This window comes from Pollicipes pollicipes, unplaced genomic scaffold, assembly GCF_011947565.3.
Source record: "Pollicipes pollicipes isolate AB1234 unplaced genomic scaffold, Ppol_2.1 Scaffold_7261;HRSCAF=8764_pilon_pilon_pilon, whole genome shotgun sequence".
Taxonomy (NCBI): Eukaryota; Metazoa; Arthropoda; class Thecostraca; order Pollicipedomorpha; family Pollicipedidae; genus Pollicipes; species Pollicipes pollicipes.
The window spans coordinates 9,837,448-9,860,137 of NW_023597054.1; the positions used below are offsets into that span (position 1 = coordinate 9,837,448).

General features: G+C 58.6%; 2 protein-coding genes and 1 long non-coding RNA gene across 3 annotated transcripts; 1 reads left to right on the forward strand and 2 right to left on the reverse strand.

Moving 5' to 3' along the window:
• The first annotated feature begins 247 nt into the window (after positions 1 to 247).
• LOC119111881 (vacuolar protein sorting-associated protein 16 homolog) lies at positions 248 to 12,021 on the forward strand. The gene is made up of 18 exons (XM_037235737.1): positions 248 to 630; positions 1,136 to 1,304; positions 1,702 to 1,827; positions 2,156 to 2,300; positions 2,546 to 2,664; positions 3,030 to 3,205; positions 4,120 to 4,282; positions 4,629 to 4,712; positions 5,071 to 5,196; positions 6,105 to 6,235; positions 6,612 to 6,900; positions 7,374 to 7,535; positions 7,649 to 7,801; positions 8,363 to 8,476; positions 9,214 to 9,347; positions 10,137 to 10,233; positions 10,547 to 10,650; positions 10,878 to 12,021. The coding sequence occupies exons 1-18, from the start codon at positions 578 to 580 to the stop codon at positions 11,014 to 11,016; spliced, it is 2,484 nt and encodes an 827-aa protein (XP_037091632.1). The 5' UTR covers positions 248 to 577; the 3' UTR covers positions 11,017 to 12,021.
• Positions 12,022 to 12,501: 480 nt separating this feature from the next.
• Positions 12,502 to 14,040, reverse strand: LOC119111882 (uncharacterized). Its single transcript, XR_005095634.1, has 2 exons — positions 13,911 to 14,040; positions 12,502 to 13,134 (listed from the first exon to the last, which is right to left on the reverse strand). It is a non-coding gene; the product is annotated as an uncharacterized LOC119111882 (long non-coding RNA).
• Positions 14,041 to 15,366: 1,326 nt separating this feature from the next.
• On the reverse strand, positions 15,367 to 22,369 carry LOC119112931 (vacuolar protein sorting-associated protein 33A-like). The gene is made up of 6 exons (XM_037237233.1): positions 22,360 to 22,369; positions 18,394 to 18,490; positions 17,856 to 18,016; positions 16,067 to 16,221; positions 15,468 to 15,667; positions 15,367 to 15,376 (listed from the first exon to the last, which is right to left on the reverse strand). The coding sequence occupies exons 1-6, from the start codon at positions 22,367 to 22,369 to the stop codon at positions 15,367 to 15,369; spliced, it is 633 nt and encodes a 210-aa protein (XP_037093128.1).
• Positions 22,370 to 22,690: the final 321 nt, after the last annotated feature.

Genomic DNA, 22,690 nt, shown 5'->3' on the forward strand with positions numbered 1-22,690 from the left:
TCTTGAGATATAATATTATAACTGATGCTTTGTGTAGGCATTTATTATCAAATTCATATACTGCAGAATTTGTTGGCATGTGTATGCCTTCCCACCCAAATTCCAAGTCCTGGTATGATATTCACTAGGCAGACTTAATGACATTGACAAGTATAGATATAAATGTATGTATATATAATGTAGCATGCATATATATATATATATATATATATATATATATAATTACACACACATATATATATATATATGTGTGTGTAATTTTATATTATTATTATAATGCAATATAGCATAAAATAATGGAACTAATTATGTTTTCTAATCATATTGCATTTTTGAATAAGGTGTGTGTACAACATGTAACCATATTTAATTATATATGAGTGCTTGCCTTTTTTCCTGATATTCCCATAACTTGGGCAGGTGGACAAATGCATCAAAGTGGATACTCTGGAAGCCATTCTGTGTATGGTGGTGCTGTCTATGTACCTAATTTGTTCTGTTTCAGATGTGAAGTGTTACCCATCACTCGCAAATAGAGGAGGTTATCTTCTAGCATTGCTCTGCACTAATAGTGACAATGGCTTTGTACACATCTGATTGGACGCCCATTAGTGATGACACATTCTTCAGGTTGGTCAATGAATCTGCAATTGGCCATAGTGAAACTGAATCAGCAGAGTGATAAGAGTTTTGGATTGCTTTAGTATGATGTTTTTCATGTTGACATTTACTGTACACTTATCTTGTAGACGTGGATTTTGTGAGATCAAGGAGTGCAGGGACTGTGTGACATTTTGATATATCTTGGTGTTTTGGTGCTATGAGCATTAATTCTCTCTAAATCTAGGCTGGTAAGACACAGAGCTTTTATTCTGAACTTATGCTACTACCAGGTTGAGTATGACAATAGTGTAAGAATATTGTTGTAGTTCAGGTTTACTTCTTGTTTGGTCTACTAGCATATGCTGGACAGGAGCTTTGACTGTGGTTTAAGCAATGAAAATGATATGCACCTCTCCCCATTTTGGCTTCAAATCAGGCCAGAACCACTAAATTAAAACCAGTGGTTAGCCTGGTGTCTATGCAATCAAGCACTGCCCCGAGTGCTTCCGTCTGTGACATCGTCCCCCGGCAGGCGTCACGAGCTGTACCCCATGTCGTGGGCTGAGTGTGTGTGGTCGGAGCGCACGCTGGTCTGCGTCGGCAGCTCCGGCGGCCCCATCGCCGTCTGTCGTGATGTCACCAATTCAGCCGTGCCCATCATGATCTACAACGGCGCTGGCGAGAGCCTGGGCCTGGCCAAGGTGGGGGGCCACCCTGCATCATCACTGCTGTTGGCTGGCGAAGGAGCTAGACCGTAACGAGATCGGAAACAAACTGTGTTCTGGTCATACCAGCTGTCCTTTCTCAGAAACAAGCATTCTCATTTTGCACAAGTTTTACCCACAGGGTGAGAGGTTCTGGGTTATATCTTCATATTGTAACGATGCAATCAATTGCACCTAGGCTTGCATTAAGAACATGTTCTGCCCTACCACGATGATGCTACCCATGTGCTAGCGGTTTCTAACTTCCCAATAGTGTCTCCGACCTCTGACCTCCTGGTAGTACCTGCCTCTGACCTCCTACTGGTACCTACCTCTGCCTCTGACCTCCTGCCAGTGCCTGCCTCCGACCTCTGACCTCCTGCCGGTGTGGCAGTGGAATGGCGAGCTGGTCGGCGCCGGCTGGAGCGACGACGAGCGTCTCGTGCTGGTGGACGCCGCCGGCCAGGTGTCCATGTACGACATGTTCGGCCGCCTGGAACACACGCTCAGTCTGGGCCAGGTCAGTTGTGTGGATGCGTGGCTGAGCCAGGGTTGGGCGACTCCCAGCAGGGGCGTGTGGGTGGGATCGGCCGTCAGCGGAGTATGCCTCTGGGTGAGACAGGCCGCGCCAGAGGTGGCCACCTCTCACCAGGGGGGTGTAGGTAGGGTCGGCCTTCAGTGGGGTATGCGTCTGGGTGAGACAGGTTGAGCCGGAGGGAGACACCTCGGAAGTAATGGGACTACCACGGTGTCTACCCCCCTGAAGCGTGCCGTTCCGGCCTCATGCTGTCGTCATGTCTGCTCGTCGGAGGCCCCCTCCCCGCCCGTGACTTCCGCCGTCGCCGCAGGAGGTGAAGAAGTACACGGTGGCCTCGGCCGAGGTGTTCCTCAGCCATCAGGGTACGGGGCTGGCCGTGCTCTGCAAGAACCACCGTTTCTACATGACCACTTCACTGGACAAGCCGCTGGTGAAGAAGCTGCCGGAGGCCACTGGTAGGTCACCATCCAATCCTTGTCCCCAACGGCCCGGCCGGATGCCTGGCAACGCAGTATATCTCTGGATTGGTCGGTCGCACTTTCTAGGCGTTTCTGTCACAGCTCAGCGTGACCAAATGTTATCGCTCGTAGCGGCTCTAAGATGTGCTGTTTATTGTGAGTCAGTGAGACATCAGATGGCTGCCACATGTTGCCCAGCCGTCCGCGAGGGCCACCTCAGCGGCTGTACTCGTGCCCACCAGGTGGCAGCGCAGCGCCCAGCTGCTGGGCGGTGACAGCCGGCCGCTACCGATCGGCGCTGCTGGTGGCCAAGGGTCTGGAGATCTCCCTGCTGGAAGCAGACTCCAAGGCTCAGCCACTGGTGAGGCGGGCGCACCGCGTGTCCCCGCCTCATGGACCTGCTGCTTGGATGGTGTCAGTGGCACTGACGCGCTATCGGCGAACTGGAGACACGTTTGACGGATCTGTGTCTTGTTTGTCTAAAAGGGCAACTGTGTCTGACCACCCTGCTGGCTTCTCTTTCCCCGCACCTCTACTGTTTCACATAAGCACGTTTTACAAGACATGTGATTTATTCGGTTGTATCGTTGTCACGTTGCTGCTATAATATCTGATGGCTGCTTATTTTCCATCTGATATATTCCTAGACAGCCGCACGAGGCCAGTCCCCTGTTTTGCGAGCTGGTGTTACCGTGACAGTGCCACGTTTCGGCTGTGTGCCGCCAGCCGGCGCCACTGCCGTCGACCGCCCAGCGCGTGACGCAGCTGGTGACGAACCGGGCCGGTGACCTGCTGGCCCTGCTCACCGACACCGGCCATCTGGTGATGACGTCATTGGACCTGCGCCAGGTGTTCTGCACCGTCGACACGGACGTCCGCCAGCCGGCCAAGCAGCTGGAGTGGTGAGACACGTGGGGATAAGGGCAGGAGGCAGTCCGCCAGCCGGCCAAGCAGCTGGAGTGGTGAGACACGTGGGGATAAGGGCAGGAGGCAGTCTGCCAGCCGGCCAAGCAGCTCGAGTGGTGAGATACGCGGGGATAAGGGCAGGAGGCAGTCCGCCAGCCGGCCAAGCAGCTCGAGTGGTGAGACACGCGGGGATAAGGGCAGGAGGCAGTCCGCCAGCCGGCCAAGCAGCTCGAGTGGTGAGACACGCGGGGATAAGGGCAGGAGGCAGTCCGCCAGCCGGCCAAGCAGCTCGAGTGGTGAGACACGCGGGGATAAGGACAGGAGGCAGTCCGCCAGCCGGCCAAGCAGCTGGAGTGGTGAGACACGCGGGGATAAGGACAGGAGGCAGTCCGCCAGCCGGCCAAGCAGCTCGAGTGGTGAGACACGCGGGGATAAGGACAGGAGGCAGTCCGCCAGCCGGCCAAGCAGCTCGAGTGGTGAGACACGCGGGGATAAGGGCTCCTTTAGTGTCGCACTTTGCACCGAATTGTTGCACCTCCTTGGACGGTGTTCCTTCTTCGTCTGCATAGCGCCTGTCGTGCGCACGTCGGCGGTGCTTCCCGGTGTAGTCGCGCTGGCTCGTCCGCGCCGCGATGCCCCCAGCTCACCACAGTCACACCGTCACCCAGGGCGTCGTCGCCGCATCCGAGCGACGCGCGCCGTCGGCGCCTCCTCCCGCCCCCCTGGTCCGCGGCCCTCAGCAGCGCCTCTGAGGCAGGCCCCAGGCCCTCACCGGAGGCGGACGCCCACCACCTGCTGCCAAGTGCGGCTCGTACACCTCCTCCCGCCCCCCTGGTGCACGCCCTTAGCCGCGCCTCTGAGGCAGGCCCCAGGCCCTCACCGGAGGCGGACGCCCACCATCTGCCGCCAGGTGCGGCTCGTACGCGGTGGTCGGCTACTGGCAGAGCCGGTTGCTGGTGGTGAGCCGACGCGGCGACACCATCACCTACTCGCTGGACGCCCCCGGCCGACTCTGCTCCGAGAACGACTGCATCCGTCTCGTCACCGCCTACAGCCACGAGCTCATCGAACAGGTGCGGGGCGCGGCCACCAACCTGTGGAAAAGGGGTGGAAGTGTTCCGTCGTGCATCGTCTTGCAGTTCTTATATTGTCCAATAGGCTGGTGGAAATATCACGCCGTACAGTTATGGGTTGGTTGGGTTGCGAAAACCATTGCTGCGAAAAATCCGCCACAACATGCTTCTGTGTAGGTGGGGGACTTCTGTTATGGAGGGGCCGTCGCAATAATGCCCACGGCCCCAACAACCCCGTTACGTAGGTTCGTCAGCCCAATGCTATGATCGGCACCAGGAAGAGCGCGGCTGGGTGGTGACGCCGCTCGCTCCGCCCCGTCCGGTGACGCGCGCCCTGCGCCGGCAGGTGTGGAGCGACTCTGCGGCCGTGTTCCGCATCGGCTCCATGGACCCGGCCGCCGTCCTTCTGGAGACCTACCGCGAGTACGAGGTGTGACGCCCGGCTCTCTGACGCTGCTGATGGGGCCGTGTGGCCGTCATGCTCTCCTCGTGCTGGTGCTTGATGGCTGCATCTACACGACGCTCAGATCCACTTCTTGTCATGTTCTGCACCTATGCGATGGGGTTGCTGTGTCATTTCCAGCCGCTTGTGTTGTAAATGTTGTAATTCTCCACACTCTCGGGCCACGACTGTGAGCTGTTGCCCATGGCTGGCCATGATCAGCCTCCACCTCAGTGTGTGCCTCTCCATCTGGGCCGCTCTGTGCGACACACCCTATGCCTGTCCCGGGCGCCAGTCGGCCTGCAATCCGCGGCCGCCGCGCTGACCGGCGTGTCGTGGGCCTCAGAAACGCAGCCACCGCGCCGACGAGTACCTGCGCATGATCTGGAACCAGCTAAAGCAGGCCGTCACGTCGTGCGTAGAAGCGGCCGGCCATGAGCATAGTGCCGAGCTCCAGAAGCTGTTGCTCAGGGTCAGTGCGGCGCTGCCTGTCGTGGAACGGCGCACCGGGCAGCCTTGCGTTGGGTCTGCTGGGGCCGTTAGAACAACTTTTGGTGTTTTGCTTCACGTCAGGAGCCATTCAAATGTGAACATTTTGGTAGCCACACCAGTATTTGCGGGGTTCCGGTAGTGTAGTGGTAAACGCGTCTGCGTTAACCACTGCGCGTCTGGGAAACCAGTGGTACGGGGTTCGATTCCCCGCGGTGCCCGCCCTTCCTGCCAGGGTGAGAGGCAGGCAACGCCAAATAGCCTCAGTAGCTGAGTGCGTCGTAAAGCCCCAATGACACACACACACACACACACACACACACACACACACACACACACACACACACACACACACACACACACACACACACACACACACACACACACACACACACACACACACACACACACACACACACACACACACACACACACACACACACACACACACACACACACACACACACACACACACACACACACACACACACACACACGCACGCGCACGCGCACGCGCACGCGCACGCGCACGCACACACGCACACACGCACGCGCACGCGCACGCACACACCAGTATTTGCCGCTTTTCATGTACACACGATACATGTGTGTGGTAAATTGGTGTTTTTGGCGGTTATTTTGGTTGTCATGATACCATATTGGTCTAATAATGGGAGGTAATTTGGCCCTGTTCCGAGCCGTCCATGTTTTTTTTTATCCCCATGAGTGTCATCCAAAAGAAAAATGCATGACTGTCGTCTTATATTGTCTTCCGCTGATACAGAATATTCCTGTCCTTCCTGTCATTCGCCTTCAGCTCAGTATGGTGTGTTCAGCTAGTGACTGTGGGTGTCGTCTGGTGGCCTCTATACGGCCTCTCCTCGTTGGCAGGCGGCTCAGTACGGCAAAAGCTTTATCCCGGAGCTGATGGATCCGGAGCCGTACGTCTCCACGTGCCGGTATCTGCGCGTGCTCAACTCGCTGAGGCACCACAGCCACGGCATGCCGCTCACCATGGGGCAGTGAGTGCGGCGCGCCGGCAGCGGCTGTCTGAGCGTGCCTTGCGCGAGGCTTTGGTCGGTTGCGAAGAAAACTGATTGCTGTGGGGACGATTCAGGGATGATGACAAAGGCGCGTTCGGGTGGTACTTCTCCCCTGGTACGTACATCGTTGCGTCAGCCAATGATCCTCGTGTTCATCTATTGCATTCCACTATAACTCCCGTCCACTCTCCGCTTGCCTGGACGACTGCCACCCCAGCCCATGGACGGGCTGGGTGACATCAGTCTCCACCCGTCTGGTCTGGAGCTGGAGCTGAGGCCCCACGGCCCCAGCCACTTGCGTCGCCTGTCCGCAGCACCCTGTGCCCCACGCCGACCGATGGCCCGTCCCCCACAGGCTGCGCGAGATGCCCGTCTCGATGCTGCTGGACCGTCTGATGCGCCGGCGGCTGCACTTCCTGGCGCTGCGCGTGTGCCGCCACCTGGAGGTGCCGCGCGCCGACGGCGAGCGTCGCGTTCTTGAGGCCTGGGCCAAGCACGTGGTGGTGGCCGCCGGCGCTGACGGCGCGGACGGCAAGCACGTGGCGCGCGAGATCGCCGACCGGCTCGGCACCCAGTCGGGCATCTCGTTCGCCGACGTGGCCAAGACGGCCATCGAAGCCGGCAAGCGCGGCACTGCCATCCAGGTGACGGGCCGGAGCGGGACGGGCCGGCTGGTGCACCGATCACCGGGGCGGGGCGGGCCAGATGACGGCGGGCTGGTGTACCGATCACCGGGGGGAGTGAGCCGGATGACGGCTGGCTGGTGTGCAGATGACCGGCGCGGCGAGCGTGTCGGGGCGGCACGGACGGGGATCTGACATGCTTTGCTGCACCGGCGTCCAGCTCTGCTTGTGCCACCATTATCCAACTAGGGCTAGTTAGACACACAGGTGCTTTGGATAGTACTGCTATCGGCCGAACCGTGGTGGGTGCGTCCCCATTTTGCTGGGGGCCTGGCGTTTCCGCACAGCGTGCTCCTCATCTCTGGCTGGGTGGCATCGATGCCCGGCGTGGCCCGCTCGCTGTGCTCTTACCTGACCTGGCCGACTACCCACCCGACCTGACCAGGAGGCTCGCCGCACTGCGTGGCTGACCTGACGTGACCTGACCTGGCCAGCTGCTGGCGCTGGAGCAGCAGGCGCGCCGCACCGTGCCGCTGCTGATCGACCTCAACATGTGCGACGAGGCTTTGCAGCGCGCCGCCGCCTCGGGTGACCCGGGCCTGGCCCACTCGGCCCTGTTGCAGCTACGCGACGCCAGGGGGCGCGCCGAGTTCCAGGTGAGCGCTGGCGCTGGGGGCGGGGCGGGCTGAGCTCCTGGTGAGGTTTGGCAGCGCCGGCCCCGCTGCCTGGCCGTTTGTTGGGCCTGACGGCTGCGTGGCGCCCGTTTCAGATGCTGATAAGGAACTATCCGCTGATGCAGTCTCTGTACGTGAAGTATCTGCGCGGCCGTGGCCAGACCGAGCTGCTGCGGGACACCATGATCCAGGAGGACGACTTTCATGGCCAAGGCCTGCTACGGGTCAGGGAGGCCTACCAAGAGACAGTAAGGCTGGGTGCCAGGGGCCTACCGACGGTGGTGCTGCTGAGGGCCAAGGAGGTGCCTGCTACGGGTCAGGGAGGCCTACCAAGAGACAGTAAGGCTGGGTGTCTGGGGCGTACCGACGGTGGTGCTGCTGAGGGCCAAGGAGGTGCCTGCTACGGGTCAGGGAGGCCTACCAAGAGACAGTAAGGCTGGGTGTCTGGGGCGTACCGACGGTGGTACTGCTGAGGGCCAAGGAGGTGTGCTAGAAGGTAGTGCGATTAAGGGTCGGAGAAGGGTATCAGGAGACGGTGAAGCGTAGAGCCAGGGAGGTTCGGCAGGAAACGGGAGGGCTGACGGCCAGGAGACAGCGAGGCTTAGAGTCGGGGAGATCGGCTCAGTACCAGGAGGCGATCGGATGGAGATTGGGTATCGTGCCAGCTCATTACTCACCACCATCACTGGCTGCCATGGAGTTTTTTTAGGAGTATTTTGGAGGCATGTCGGTGGCGTCCGACACTTCCGTCGTTCGTCGTCCTTGCCTCACTGATTGCTATAGAACCACGAGACGCCCCCTGGCCGCAGAGGGTGGACCTTCGCATATCACATCTAGTCGCCGCCCAGGACTGCTTCAAGAAAGCAAAAAACGATTTCTTCGCCACCCAGACTGAGGACCAGCACAAGCTGCTGAAACGGCAGGTGAGCTGATCCCACGGATAACGTTATTGTTCGGACTATCGTCCTTGTCTGACGGGTCAGTACGAATACAATATTTCGGCCAGTCTGTTATCCAGCATTCGTCAGGTGTTAGCGAGTGCTGAGGAAGACTGGATGGTGTTTGGCGTTCGGCCATATACGCGTGACGGCCCACAGTTTCCCCTCGGCATTGCTGGGTTTCGAACCGGGGTCTTCTGATTGCGAATGCAGCGCTCTACCACCTAACGAACCGGGAAGAACATAATCAGGAACGAAGGGCGAGCTAATCTGTCCTTCCCGATTACCTCGATGGTAGCGTGTTGGACTCATAACACCCCTGTTCAGAAGACGAATCCCAGTTCGAATCCCAGCAACTCCAAGGAGAAAATTTGGTTTGTGACACATGCCTGATACCCAAACGCCATACAGTCCTTCTCAGGGTTCCATGACAACTGAAGACGGCCGGGGGCTCACCGGACCGAAGCGTTGTGTATGTACCATCAAATCAGATCAGGAGAAAAGTCGGAATGATACTTCCAATCGTGATACTGATCCTAGTCAACCATTTCGTAAGACTGGCACCTGTTCTAGCTGTGTATGGATGACGCATAAATCCCATTACACCCTTGCTTGATCCAACTGAGCCGCTAGACCGTCGCTGCTGCTTCGAGCCCCTGAATGTCTGGACAGACTGCTCCCTCTGTGGGCGGCCGTCCGTCAGTGCGGTGTCGCTCCGGCAGTCAAACCTGGAGGAGAAGTTTAACCGGGAGTACGTGGGGCTCTCGCTGCACGACACCATCAGTCGGCTCATCCTGTACGGAGAGCTGAAGCTGGCCGACAGCCTGCGGGCCGAGTACAAGATCTCCGACAAACGGTGCGGAACCCTGTCCGGGGGTTCTCCCGCGCCCGAGCGGCGCTGGGTGCCGGCTGGGCCGGTCGTGTGATGGCGCTTCGGTGTCGCCGCCGTCAGATGCTCGGGTGTATCTTGCTCTGAACAATCGCCGGGCGCTGACGTGAGGGCTAAACGAGCATCACTAGTCGGAAAGGATCGGCCAATTTGTATTGTCTCTCCTTGGCACGTGATTGCCGCACCTAAGCCTGTGGAGTAGCTGTCTTGGTGTCTGCTTCTCTCCAGTAGCGCGGACGGCCAGGTCCCGGAGCGCTGCCGGGCGGCCGCGGCCGTCCGCGTGTGGTTCCCGAGGTCCTTGCCGGGCCACACCCCCGGCCGCGTGTGGTTCCCCGAGGCCTCTGTCGGGCTACGCCCCCGGCTGTTTGTGGTTCCCCGAGGCCTCTGTTGGGCCACACCCCCGGCTGTGTGTGGTTCCCCGAGGCCTCTGTCGGGCCACTACCCCGGCATTGTGTGGTTCCCCGAGGCCTCTGTCGGGCCACGCCCCCGGCCACGTGTGGTTCCCCGAGGCCTCTGTCGGGCTACGCCCCCGGCTGTTTGTGGTTCCCCGAGGCCTCTGTCGGGCCACACCCCCGGCCACGTGTGGTTCCCCCGAGGCCTCTGCCGAGCCACTACCCCGGCATTGTGTGGTTCCCCGAGGCCTCTGTCGGGCCACGCCCCCGGTCGCGTGTGGTTCCCCCGAGGCCTCTGCCGAGCCACTACCCCGGCATTGTGTGGTTCCCCGAGGCCTCTGTCAAGCCACGCCTCCGGCTGCAGTTTCTGGTGGACCAAACTTCTGGCGCTAGCCGAGGCCAGTCAGTGGGTCGAACTAGAGCAGTTTGCCAAGAGCAAGAAGTCGCCCGTGGGATACGAGGTGAGTATAGCACACGGCGGCGACGGCGGCTGACGTGCAGCACGACTGGCTCGGGGATCAGCCGAGTTATTCTGCTTTGTACGGGGAATAACGTGCCTGCTGTCGGTGTGTTCCTAGAGTCTGACGGGCAAGTTTGACGCGAAAATCCAGGTGTATCTTGTTATGAAAGGAAGCGGTCGGAGGCATTTTATTATTGTTAGAACAAAAGACATCAGGGAGCAAATATTGCAACATTGCCCGCCCTATATCTTCGCCTTTGGCATGTTGCGCGACGTGGGCTGTGTGGGCTCACGTCGTGGGCCGGTCTCATCAGCCGTTCGTGGATGCGTGCATGGAGCACGGCAACCTTCATGAGGCGAAGAAGTACCTGGCGCGGGTGGCCGACGACAAGAAAGTCAAGTACTACGCCAAAGTCGGGTAAGCGTCCTGGTCTCTCCCGCGACAGGACCCTCTGGATGTTTCGTGTCAAAACATCGACGCACGGCGGCTGATCGTCGCGATGGGATAGTGTTAGCGGCCTGTGGACAAGAGCCCTTTTTTGGCCATTTCTTGAGCCGTTTTTCACTCGCGCGTAGAACGCAATGTCCTTTGGCGCCCGAAAACGCACCGCCATCATCGGTCCGACAGCACCCCTCGCGCCGCAGGAACCTAGAGGAGGCAGCCAGGATCGCGCACGAGCAGCGCGACCGACAGGCGCTGGCTTACGTGGAGAGTCTGTGCGGCAACAACAACCGGGCGCTGCTGGAGCAGATCAGCCAGTACCGGCAGGCGCTCAAGCCGTAGCGGCACGGCACGGCACGGCACGGCATGCCGCGGGCGGGGCGGCGGGCGCCGGTAACCGATGACGCAGGTGTGGATGACGCAGGACGCGCATGCTTACCGCCTCTGCAGACGACTTATCGTTCAGTTTGTTTCTGTGGAGAACCCCACCGTAGCTCCAGCGTGGCGCTGTTTTGGGCAGGTTGCCCGAAGTGTAAGTGAAGACAGTTGGCCCTCCGCCGCAGTGTGCAGGGCAAGTTATGGAATACTTTGTTTATTGCATGATTGTGTCGTACTATGGCGACATGAGAAGGAAATATATCATAGAATATACTTGGGACGCTTCATGTCGGCATTGCATGCTACGCACTCTAAAGCAGATTTGCGCCCTGGAAATATCCTTCATCCCCCTTTCGCTATCCCTCCCCGCCTCGAACGAAAGGAGGCATGCAAACGCTCCACACCAGTGGCGAAGACAGGATTTCGTCCAGGTCAATTTTAGTCACAGAGGCCCTTCCGGTCGATGGCCCCTTCGATTGTGCGGGCGTTTTGGCACCAAAAACGTGTGCCTAGCTTTTCCGGTGCCTGAGAAGTGGTGGTTTTTTAGGAACGCTGCACGGCGATCTACAGTCGACGATTCCGATCGACAGCCGACATTCCATTCCGATTCCGCGCGCGGCTGGTTGGCTTTTCAATTAAAGCCCTGCATCATAACTATATCCTCAAAACACAAAAACTACACACCATTGCACTTCGAATCGAGCAATGAACAAGGTCTTGCTGCCAAGGTTTTGGGTCGCTGCGGGGTCGTCGTGACGAGCGAAGAAGAAAAAAATATTCGCAATCGTCTTACACATACGATTGCGTAAGGCTGAAAATTCGACTTTGGGGTAAATTTAACCCTTTCACCCACCTTGGTGGGGCCAATTATAGAACTAGCAACAACAAACTGATTAATAATTAGGAGATCTCGTAGGGACAAGTCCACTGTCTTTTCCACGAGAACCTTCGTTTGGAAACGGCATGGGGTCGCATCCCCCCATAAATCTATGTTATGGAAAGCTAGGGAATCAGGCGAGAGTAGCATACAACAGATGGTTCTGGTTTGGTTTTTTTGCGAAAAACTAGCGAATTAGGCGAGGGTATGGCGCAACAGATGCTAACGTGACGCATTTCTCCCCGAACGGTTTGATAGACGGACAGAGTCCCGCACCAACACTTACCCGTCTTCACGCCGCTGGGCTTGCTTCCGCAGTGAAACTTCCATTAAAATACATCCTGCTTTCGGCGTGTACTTCATGCCACTAACAGATCGACTCGAACAGGATGCCGGGGTGCCGATATTGCAGTGGTTAACGCGCTTGCGTTAACCATCGCGCGTGTGGGAAATCAGGGGTACGGGGTCCGATTCCTCGCCCTTCCCCCTAGGGTGAGACGGGTGCCGCCATATAGCCTCCGCAGCTGAGTGCGCGATAAAGCCCAAATGATGACGAACTGCAGACTAGGATATGCATCCTTAAGCGACGGCCTGTATTTCAGGAACGTCAGCAGATTCGCTTCCGTCGGCAGCTACACGGCTTCACCATTACCATAGCAGGGTGTAAGGCGATGCCGGTCAGGTTATGGTCCTCGGAAGCAAGCCGCTCGGTAAACTGACACTTCGTTCGATCAAACAGTATTGCAACACTCAAACGCGATAAACAAAGCGAGTACACACGAGATACATGTATCGTGGGCCAATACGGTGGTACCCGGCGTATCAATGTTCGAGAACTGGTGAACTAAATGCACCATGTGCTTTCAGCCTGGGTTCACTCAGGCTCATCATACCCATGATATAGGGTGCCGTGCCGGATACGAGGCACAGCCGTTGCAGCGTCGCAGAGCCGGGCAGACCCGCGCCGCGTCCCTGCCGCCAGCCGACACAGGTAGCCCCGTCCGGCCGGACAACGGCAGCCGGCGGAGGCCGACGCTCCCGCCTGGGGAGCGGGGACCGCCGCCGGGAGGCAGGGGCACCAGCTACGGCCAGGAAGGGGTCAGACGGCGGCGCTCAGCTGGGCGGCGTCAGCTGCTCCGACAGACAGGCGATCAGCGCCTTACCGTTGATCATCTTGGTCGTGGCTACCACGTACTCGGTGGGAGCTGAAACACGCCACGGTGCCGATCAACTGGCGCCTTGGGACCATGACGCGAACACGGAGCACGGGCCGGCTTCCGAAGATCGGTCAGGTGACATCGTGTCAGGGATCCCCGCTGCTGCACCAGCCTTGTCCGCATCAGGGATCCGCACTGCTGCACTAACCTTGTCCACATCAGGGATGCCCACTGCTAGACCAGCTTTGTCCACATCAGGGATCCCCACTACTGCACCAGCCTTGTCCACGTCAGGGATGTCCACTGCTGCACCAACCTTGTCCACATCAGGGATGCCCACTGCTGCACCAGCCTTGTCCATAACAGGGATCCCCACCGCTGCACCAGCCTTGTCCACATCAGGGACGCCTCCGCTGCACCAGCCTTGTCCACATCAGGGATCCCCACCGCTGCACCAGCCTTGTCCACATCAGGGACGCCCACCGCTGCACCAGCCTTGTCCACATCAGGGATCCCCACCGCTGCACCAGCCTTGTCCACATCAGGGATCCCCGCCGCTGCACCAGCCTTGTCCACATCGCAGTGATGCAGACGATCACACTCGCGGTCATGTTACATGTCACTGATGTGTCACACTGCGCAGGGAAATAAATAAACGGGGAAGTTTATCCTGCAACGAAATCGAAATAGTAGAAGCCGTCGTGCCCACGGACGCCCTGCCCCGCCATCCATTCACGAGACGCGCTGCTCTCCACTATAACCATCGCAGTCACCACCGCAGCGACCACCCGTCACCAACTCCTCCCCGTCCTCCCCATCCTCACCGTCCTCCTGGCCGGAGAGGAAGCGGAGCGCGGCCACCTCTGCGAATGTGACGCCGCCCAGGAAGAAGACCAGCGTGAGCCGGGCGTCGTCGGCGGCCAGGCCGAGCGGACCCGTGTCGCGCCGGTTGCGGGCCGCCGCCGGCGCCCGTTGCTCCTCCTGCAGCGTGTCCCCCGGCAGCAGCGCCAGTGCGTCGGCCGACGAGCGCCAGCCCGGACGCGCCAGCAGCTGCGCCAGCCGCACCGACAGCGGCGCGTACCTATCGCACGACAGCACACGGCGCGCTGAACGCGGCGCTCGACACCACGGCCAGTGGGGTTGCGGGCGCGCAGTAGACGCACACAAGAAGTAGTGGCGGAGCGAGCGCCGACTGCATGGGGGAGAACTTGGGTACGTCAAGAGCACACACCAGCCAGTGTGATGCTGATGAAATTCGGGCGGCACCTGCAGGACTCATCAGCGGGGTGACATCGGCAACAAAAGGGTGCGTTCATTACAGAATCAGACGTCTTCCGTTGAACTGAAGGCTTTACAAACCGCAAATGACCACGACATTCAGAACTGTAGCTAGAGTAACTTGCACGCAACAGAGACTTTCGTGCACAGTATGCGTGCAACAAATACAGTAAATACGGTTCGGTAAGAACGTTACAGAATGTCCTAAAGCGATCATCACGACAAAAAACGTCGACTTTAGTTTGAGACCCCGACGACGGAGGCCTTTCAACGTGTTTCCTGAGCACCAAGTCCGAAAAGCATTGAGAACATGGCATCAAGCGCTACACCGCGTGGTGTTATACAGACGAGTGTGAGGAGCCTGCGCATGATCTAGACTACTTACCACCGGAAGCGGGTCGTCCGGCGAGTCTTTTCGCGGTACACGGGTCAACAACAGCTGTGAGCAGCCGGCACCGGTCCAAAACCACAAAGAAACCAGCTGACTTTGTGCTGTTCCAGCACTATACTTGACTATGCAGATCAAAAACAAGTGCTGCTCTGCAGCATATCTTTCAAGCAATTACTGTCGCGCGGCCACTTTTTGCAGAGCACTTTTCTACATTATGGCCTCGCCAACTACTCAGCCCGAACTATGGGCATTTTTCGCCGGCAGACAATGCGCCAATTACCATTATGCACGGTGTTGCCGCGAGACACCTTACCCCTCACGCCACTTAGCAAGCCACCAGACCAAAACAAGCCTGTTTTCCACTTCACTCGTTTGCACGTGGTTTACATTGCCGAACGTCCATCGGAAGCAGCCCCACACGTAGATATATATCCCTGATCCTCCTACCAGCAATCATATATTTTTCGCTAACAGGCGATACTCGACTGCTGATGGAAATGTTCATGGTTAAAAACCATGTGCCGATGTTCACCTTTTCGACGAAAAATTCTCCTTAACCCGTGCGGAGTCAAAGAGGAACGCGGGCAGCCTCCATGACCGATGCACACACGTCAGGTCGCACTGTCGAACACAGAGCGGTGATGTGACCTCCAGGGGCGTGGCGCGCTCGCCCCTCGCCCCGCCCTCCGCTGCTCTCCTGCCGCCGACATACCCGCTGAACGTGTACGAGATGTCGGTGGGCGCCTGCTCGTTGACGTCGTCAACGGTGAGGCGGAACGCGCGGCGCAGTGCGGCGTAAGAGCCGCGCCCCTGCGCGCGCAACAGGCCGGCCCGCTCCAGCTGGTCCAGCGTGGCCGCGTGCTGGAAGCCATACGTCAGCAGCAGGTCGCGGCGGTACTGGTCGAGCAGACGCTGCCGCAGGCCCGAGCTGCACGCCGACTGCAGGCACAGCAGCCGCAGCACCTGGACATCGGGGGGGGGGGGGAGGGGGAGGGGGACGTCAGGCGGGGGATAGCACGGGCGCGCCCCGTCAAAGGAGGGGACGGAAGATCGGCGAGGCTCTGTGGGCCTGAGCAACCATCGATGATGAACTTATCCGCCCAAAATAAACAAAGATCGGTTGTAATGGCCGATCGCCGCGAGTAGTCGGCTCCGACAGCCATCCTCCCAGATCGCTCGATCGCCAGCTGGCGTCAGCTCTCAAAAAGCACAGGCACCAAACGAGTAACATGTGCATTTGACGCATGGAGGATGGGGAGCCGGCGGCAGCGCGTGTCACGGCCTGTCTGGTCAGGTGAGCCCGTCTCCCACCTTGGTGAGGTCGGCCTTCCTCGCGATCAGTTCCTCGATGTGCGGCTGCGGCCGTTCGGTGTCGATACCATTCATCATCTCCTGCTCAGCCTGCAGCGACTCGAGAAACGCCTCGCTGTCCGTCCGCTCCTTGATTAGCTCGGCGATCGAGGTGTCTGCACGACCCCCGCCCGACGGCGGCGGTCAGTAACGGGTCATGACGGGTCGACACAGGGGTCATACTGCGGGGCCAAAACCGACAACAGCGGGTCAGCAGAAGTAAGGGCGGGTCGGCACAGGGGTCACACCGCAGACAACACCCGACAGCAGCGGATCAACAGAGGTCAGGGCGGGTCGACACGGGGGTCACACCGCACACCACACCCGAAAGCAGCGGATCAACAGAGGTCAGGGCGGGTCGACACAGGGGTCACACCGCAGACCACATCTGACAGCAGCGGACCAACAGAGGTCAGGGCGGGTCGACACAGGGGTCACACCGCACACCACACCCGACAGCAGCGGATCAACAGAGGTCAGGGCGGGTCGACACAGGGGTCACACCGCACACCACACCCGACAGCAGCGGATCAACAGAGGTCAGAGCGGGTCGACACAGGAGTCACACCGCAGACCACACCCAACAGCAGCGGATCAACAGAGGTCAGGGCGGGTCGACACAGGGGTCACACCGCAGACCACACCCGACAGCAGCGGATCAACAGAGGTCAGGGCGGGTCGACACAGGAGTCACACCGCAGACCACATCTGACAGCAGCGGACCAACAGAGGTCAGGGCGGATCGACACAGGGGTCACACCGCAGACCACACCCGACAGCAGCGGACCAACAGAGGTCAGGGCGGATCGACACAGGGGTCACACCGCAGACCACACCCGACAGCAGGGGATCAACAGAGGTCACGACGGGTCCACACAGAAGTCAGAGCGAGTCGACACAGGGGTCAGGGCGGGTTGACACAGGGGTCAGGGCGGGTCGACACAGAGGTCAGGGCGGGTCGACACAGGGTCAGGGCGGGTCGATGCAGGGGTCAGGGCGGGTCGACGCAGGGGTCAGGGTGGGTCGACACAGGGGTCGGGGCGGGTCGACAGAGGTCGGGACGGGTCAACACAGGGGTCAGGGCGGGTCGACACAGGGGTCGGGGCGGGTCGACACAGGGGTCAGGGCGAGTCGACACAGGGGTCAGGGCGGGTCGACATAGAGGTCAGGGCGGGTCGACACGGGGGTCAGGGCGGGTCGACGCAGGGGTCAGGGCGGGTCGACGCAGGTGTCAGGGCGGGTCGACACAGGGGTCGGGGCGGGTCGACAGAGGTCAGGGCGGGTCGACACAGGGGTCACGGCGGGTCGACACAGGGGTCACGGCGGGTCGACACAGGGGTCAGGGCGGGTCGACACAGGGGTCACACAGCGGACTTCAATCCGAATGTCATATACCGCCACGCAGCGAAGGTGATAGCACGATCGTCCTATCTAGACAGACGCGCAACTTCCTGACGTTCTTAGCTTTTTAATGACAAAGACACAAACCACCTTCGAGCACGTCATGCATGCACCCGCCTTACTGCACGCCCTTTTGGTTCCTTGTCGTTCAGCCGTGTACGCACCCCGCCCGTGCGGACAGCTACAGACACAGGTCCAATGGGGACGGCTACAGACGCAGGTCCAGTGGGGACGGCTACAGGCGCAGGTCCAGCGGACGGTTTCCCGTGCCAAACGCAAATACAAATGCAGATATCGGTGGCGAGCGGAAGAGAGCGCTTGCCGGGACCATCCCACGCAGAAAACGTACGGAGGGCGAGGGACTCCTTGGCGGATTTAATGGATGGCAAAACGTTCTTGACGAAGTTTTTCATCTCGCTGACCGACTGGGAGTGCCGTTCTTCATACTGGGCCGATATCTGCTTCGCCTTTTTGCTCAGTGCTGGGCCCACCGCGTTAAAATTCTTATCTCTGCAGCGTGACAACGAAAGGTTTGGGTTAACAAGTGTTCCGTCTGGGGGCAGCTGCACATTCGTCCGGCCGGGCACAGAATGTTTTATGAATGTTCCGTTTGGAGGTACCTGTAGCACGGAATGTCCTATCGCTGCGTGTCTGTGAAGGCTGAGACAGTGCTACCGGATCGGTGTAACGGTCACAGAAGCCAGCAGAGGGTCACGCGATCACACGTAAGTTCATCGTCCGCGCCACCAAGAACAGACACGCATGCAGAGGCCAGCCACGTGTCGACCAGACTGGCGGCCGTTCGCGGGGTGTTCCCCTCTCTCGAGTCCGCCGCGGTTCGGCCCCATCGACGCCCGACGCCCGGCGGCCGACCCGGCTGTTCTCACCTGACGTCGGCGTACAGCTCCTCGGCGGAGCTGAGCAGAAACTGCTTCCGCTCGTTCTGCAGCTCGATGGGGCCGCCGTCCGATTTGGTGAACTTCTCTGACGGCAGCCTGACCGTGTCTGGTCAGAAGAGAGGGGGGGGGGGGGGGGGGTCAGACAGGGCACGCTAGGACGAGCCGAACGCGGCATACAGGTCAGGCCCGGCTCGTGCGCCGCTGAACTGAACCCCTCACCAGGCGTGGCGGCGGTCACGACCGTGGCAGACCGAAGACGAGATTCGCCCTGGGACCAGCGATTATTAGGACACGCCTGGCTCGGGGCACGCGGCGGTGAGCACCCCACCGGAAGTGAGAGGACATACCCGGAGAGAGCCGCAGGAGGTAGACCGAGCATGAAACAAACGCGTCCCCCGGCTGTGACAGCAATAACGAAGCGTCAGATTGCATAAGCCCTTTCCAAGTGGCGAAAACCAAATTGCAGGGAAACTGAGCGGCTTACAACCGGTCGTTACGGTGATGACTGCCAAACGTAGCGGACACACCACGAACAATTTATGGTTTGAAGTGCCTCATGACCGTTGAGCACCGAGCCATCCCGGGCTAAATGGGCTGGGCGCAACGCAAACTATGCGTCACAAATTGGGAAACCAAACCGCGAGGGGTTCGGGAGATCAATGCGCAACCCAGAGTGCGCACAAGCAGCAAGAAAACATGGTGCACGCTTCTATTCGGCCTGGGAGCACTTGCGCCGAAATGACCAGGCTTACGCCAATATCTTCACATGACATCGGTGCAACGAGCACAAATCCACGGATGGTGTATCCGTCCGGACAGAAAGAAAATACGGTGGTCTTTCGTCGTCGCGGTGAAACGCTTTCAACTGCGCAGTGAGGCGCAAACCATGGTATTGGGCAGCACGGCACGCACACCGACAGAGCGACGAGCCATCTTTAACGCTAGTTCATGTGATTGTAAACTATCTACACCGCGATACCGGAAGGTTCCGGCGCCCAGGCGGCATGACATTTCCTCAGCCGGGTGGTTGCCAGAGATAGGCGGAACCATTGCAGGCGCAATGCGCACGCGGCCTGAACACGTGGCCGGCCGAGCGGCGCTGCTGAAACACATCGCTGACGCCCTAACGGCTGCCACGACCGCTGCCAGCGCTCCAGTGACGGAGGCTCGCGCTGTGGCTCCCCAGTGACGGAGGCCCGCTCTGTGACGTTCCAGTGGCGGAGACTCGCGCTGTGGCGCCCCAGTGACGGAGGCCCGCTCTGTGACGTTCCAGTGACGGAGGCTCGCGCTGTGGCGCCCCAGTGACGGGCGCCCGCTCTGTGACGGACGGCGGACGTGGAAATACTCTCAAGGCATATCGTTTCTCGGTAAAAATTCATAATGACCTGGGCTAAAACGCTGTTCGTTGCTTGGCTTGCTGCAATTTGTAGAATTCATATGCAAAAGATCATTGAATACTTTATAAAAATGTACTACCGCTCACACTTCAACAACAAAATCTCAGCAAATTTAATCGACGCTTTCCATCAATTTTGAAAGGCAGAGTATTTTGACGACGGGCGAAAGTAGTCGTAAAACACTTCGCACTCGTGAATTTCCACTGTTTTCATTGGCCTCTGGCCCCAATAGCCTGGGCTCACGAATGACGCTGTTTCCCAGGGACGATCGGTCTCGGTTCCGAGCACGCCATAGTGTGCTATGTTCAAGGTGGGCTTCCGAAAAGCTGACAAGATCTGTTTCCCGGTTTATTATTGACGCACACACGCATCGGACAATATTGGCAACGCTTTATGCATGCTGAACAACACCGAACAGCTGATTTCACGTCTCAGCCCCCTCGGGTCGCTGTGATCTGGCATCAAACCTTAAAAACACCCGCAAACAGACCAGTCAATGGTTTGTGTATGATTACGCATGGAAGTCTGCACATAGCGACCGAGCCTTTTGCCGGTACGACTGCCCATTTCCTCCTCTGTAAGTGCTAGTCCCATTTCTTCCCCTGTTGGCACGAGTATCATGTCGTTGTGATGTCTGTACCTGATTCCGACGCGTGTTCGTCGGCTTTTTCGCGTTTTGGAAACCTTACTTTCCCCAAGAAAGGGCAGATGAAGTAGTGGCGCCAACTATTGCAGACATACGCCAGCCCATCGAACAGCTGGCATTGAAGTGCCTTTAAATATAGGGACACAAGTCCTTAACAATGCTACAACTCGTTGCTGAATGGCGGTGCAATCAAAGGTCACAAAGATATAGGTTTGTGCAAAGAGTGACTGGCGCGGCTGGGCAGCACCGGGTAGCTGAAGCCACATAATTGTCCGTCCATTGACGGCAAGACCTGCCCGCCCTGCGGCCTCGCTCGTAATCGGAGATCAGAGTAGAGCCAGGTGCCAGCCTCATTTCACCTCGACCCTTAAGTGAAACTTCTAAATTCGAGCGCGGCCGAGGGTGCACGGACACGTTTTGGACGGCCACCTATTTTCATCTTCAGCGACTACACGCAGCTAGGCGCCGTCGCCACGCTTTTGGCGGGGTTATATCTACGCAACACATGAGCGCAGCTCCGACCATTTTCAGCAAGCGCTCGGATAGTTAAAAATGTTCTAAAATGTGTTCAAACGTCTTGCATGCAACCCGTTAAATCAGACACGTTTCCTCCAACAGTGCAGAAGAAACAAGTTTAAAGGCTCTCGGTGCTAAGCACGAATACTTGAACTTAACGAATTGCGAAAAAAGCGGCTCCACACCCGTCTCCGTAGAAACAGCATGAAAACAAAATGGCCGCAAAATAACGTCCAAATGATAGAGTTGCACACATACCCAGCTGCGTGACGTTTGTTACGCATACTCAGGCACAAACCATGGGTTCGCGGTTTTTGGGAAAGTCATGGGCAGCCAGAGCTGAAGAGGGAGCAAAACAAAATGCATGATATGAATGATTGCACCGTCTGTCTTCCCACCCTCCAGGCCAGCTGAACTCAGCTCGGTCTGTCGGGACGCCGTTAACGCACCCGGATGATGCCAACGTCATCTTTTTAAGAACCAAACTCCAATGAAACTTGCTGGGGTCTGCCAGAGACGGAGCTACTGAAAAGCGCAGGATGATTACCTCATCCGGATGAAGCATCCATTTATGATGACGACTCTAGTTCTTGATACATCCATTTGCGATGAATGTCGACCCAAACGGCGACGTTCTCGCAAACCCTTCGGTTGAGATCGCAGTAAACACCAATCAAGCAAAACGTCTCGAGTTGCCAGTGCACATGTGCGGTATAAAGCTCCCAGCGCTCACGCACTGTCGACCTTTAGCGTCGCTCTGTGTGCGCGAGCCGCCGCGTCGCGCGCACAGTGACGAGGCCGAGAGGATCCTGCTCCGGCCGGGGTGGCGCCGGCGTCAGGACCGTCAGCTGCCGTCATCGGGGCGCCACCCGACCGCAGCCCGACAGCCGCCGTCCGCGCGGTCCGCCGGCCCTGACGCAACCGGCAGTCGTGAGGGCCAGCCGGGCGACGTTCAGTGCGTGCCGAGGGAGGCCGCCGACCGCGCCCGGCGACGTCCGTAGTGAAACCGCCCCGAGGGCTGTCACCAACAGCTCCGGTCGAGGCCCCGAATCACCCAGCTGTCTGGAGTCTCTTCAGGGGGAGGATCTCGCCGAAATTCGTGCAGACCCGACTCAGCACGAGTCCTCGATCACCCGGACGTCAACTACAGGCATCGACGACAGCACCATGTCTGCGCACTTTGTTCGAAAATCTGGTTCTCAGTCCTACCCCTCCACCCCCCCCCCCCCCCCCCCCCTCCCCCACCCCCTCCCACACACAAAGCTCTGACCCTTCCAAGCGTAGCGGGCTCATAAAAACCTACGCTGGGAGGCACTATTCTAGGGCACCACGAAAATGTATGCCCGATTATATACAATGTAAGTTTCGAGCCGCGCTGCAAGCTCGCTGACTGACCTGAGAGCATGTGCGAGCAATAAAACCGGACTACGTTTCCGTGCGTATCGCAGAGAGCGAAAACAGTCAAATGTCCTAATCAGAGCACACTGTTAGTCCGGGCCGCCTCTCTTCGGACCGGGCACCGCACAGGCGCTGGTGCGCTGGCTGCCGTTGGGGGCTCCAGTAGTGCAGTGGTTAAGCTGCGCGTCTGGGAAACCAGAGGTAATTGGCCCCGATCTTCCGCATCGGCCGCCCTTCCTGACAGAGCGACGCAGGCGACGCCATGTAGCCTCACCAGCTGGGTGCATCGTAAAGTGATGACGGCGGCCGGCAATCGACGATCGGCGAC

What these genes read in the sequence shown, in the direction of transcription:
- LOC119111881 (XM_037235737.1), top strand. Translation starts at nt 578, where the DNA reads ATGGCTTTGTACACATCTGATTGGACGCCCATTAGTGATGACACATTC. An exon ending in AGTGATGACACATTCTTCAG is followed by an intron (nt 631 to 1,135) that starts GTTGGTCAATGA and finishes GTCCCCCGGCAG; the next exon opens with GCGTCACGAGCTGTACCCCA. An exon ending in ACTCCAAGGCTCAGCCACTG is followed by an intron (nt 2,665 to 3,029) that starts GTGAGGCGGGCG and finishes GTGTGCCGCCAG; the next exon opens with CCGGCGCCACTGCCGTCGAC.
- LOC119112931 (XM_037237233.1), bottom strand. An exon ending in GAGCTGTACGCCGACGTCAG is followed by an intron (nt 18,017 to 18,393) that starts GTGAGAACAGCC and finishes GTCACGCTGCAG; the next exon opens with AGATAAGAATTTTAACGCGG. An exon ending in GGAAGGCCGACCTCACCAAG is followed by an intron (nt 15,668 to 16,066) that starts GTGGGAGACGGG and finishes GGCCTGCGGCAG; the next exon opens with CGTCTGCTCGACCAGTACCG.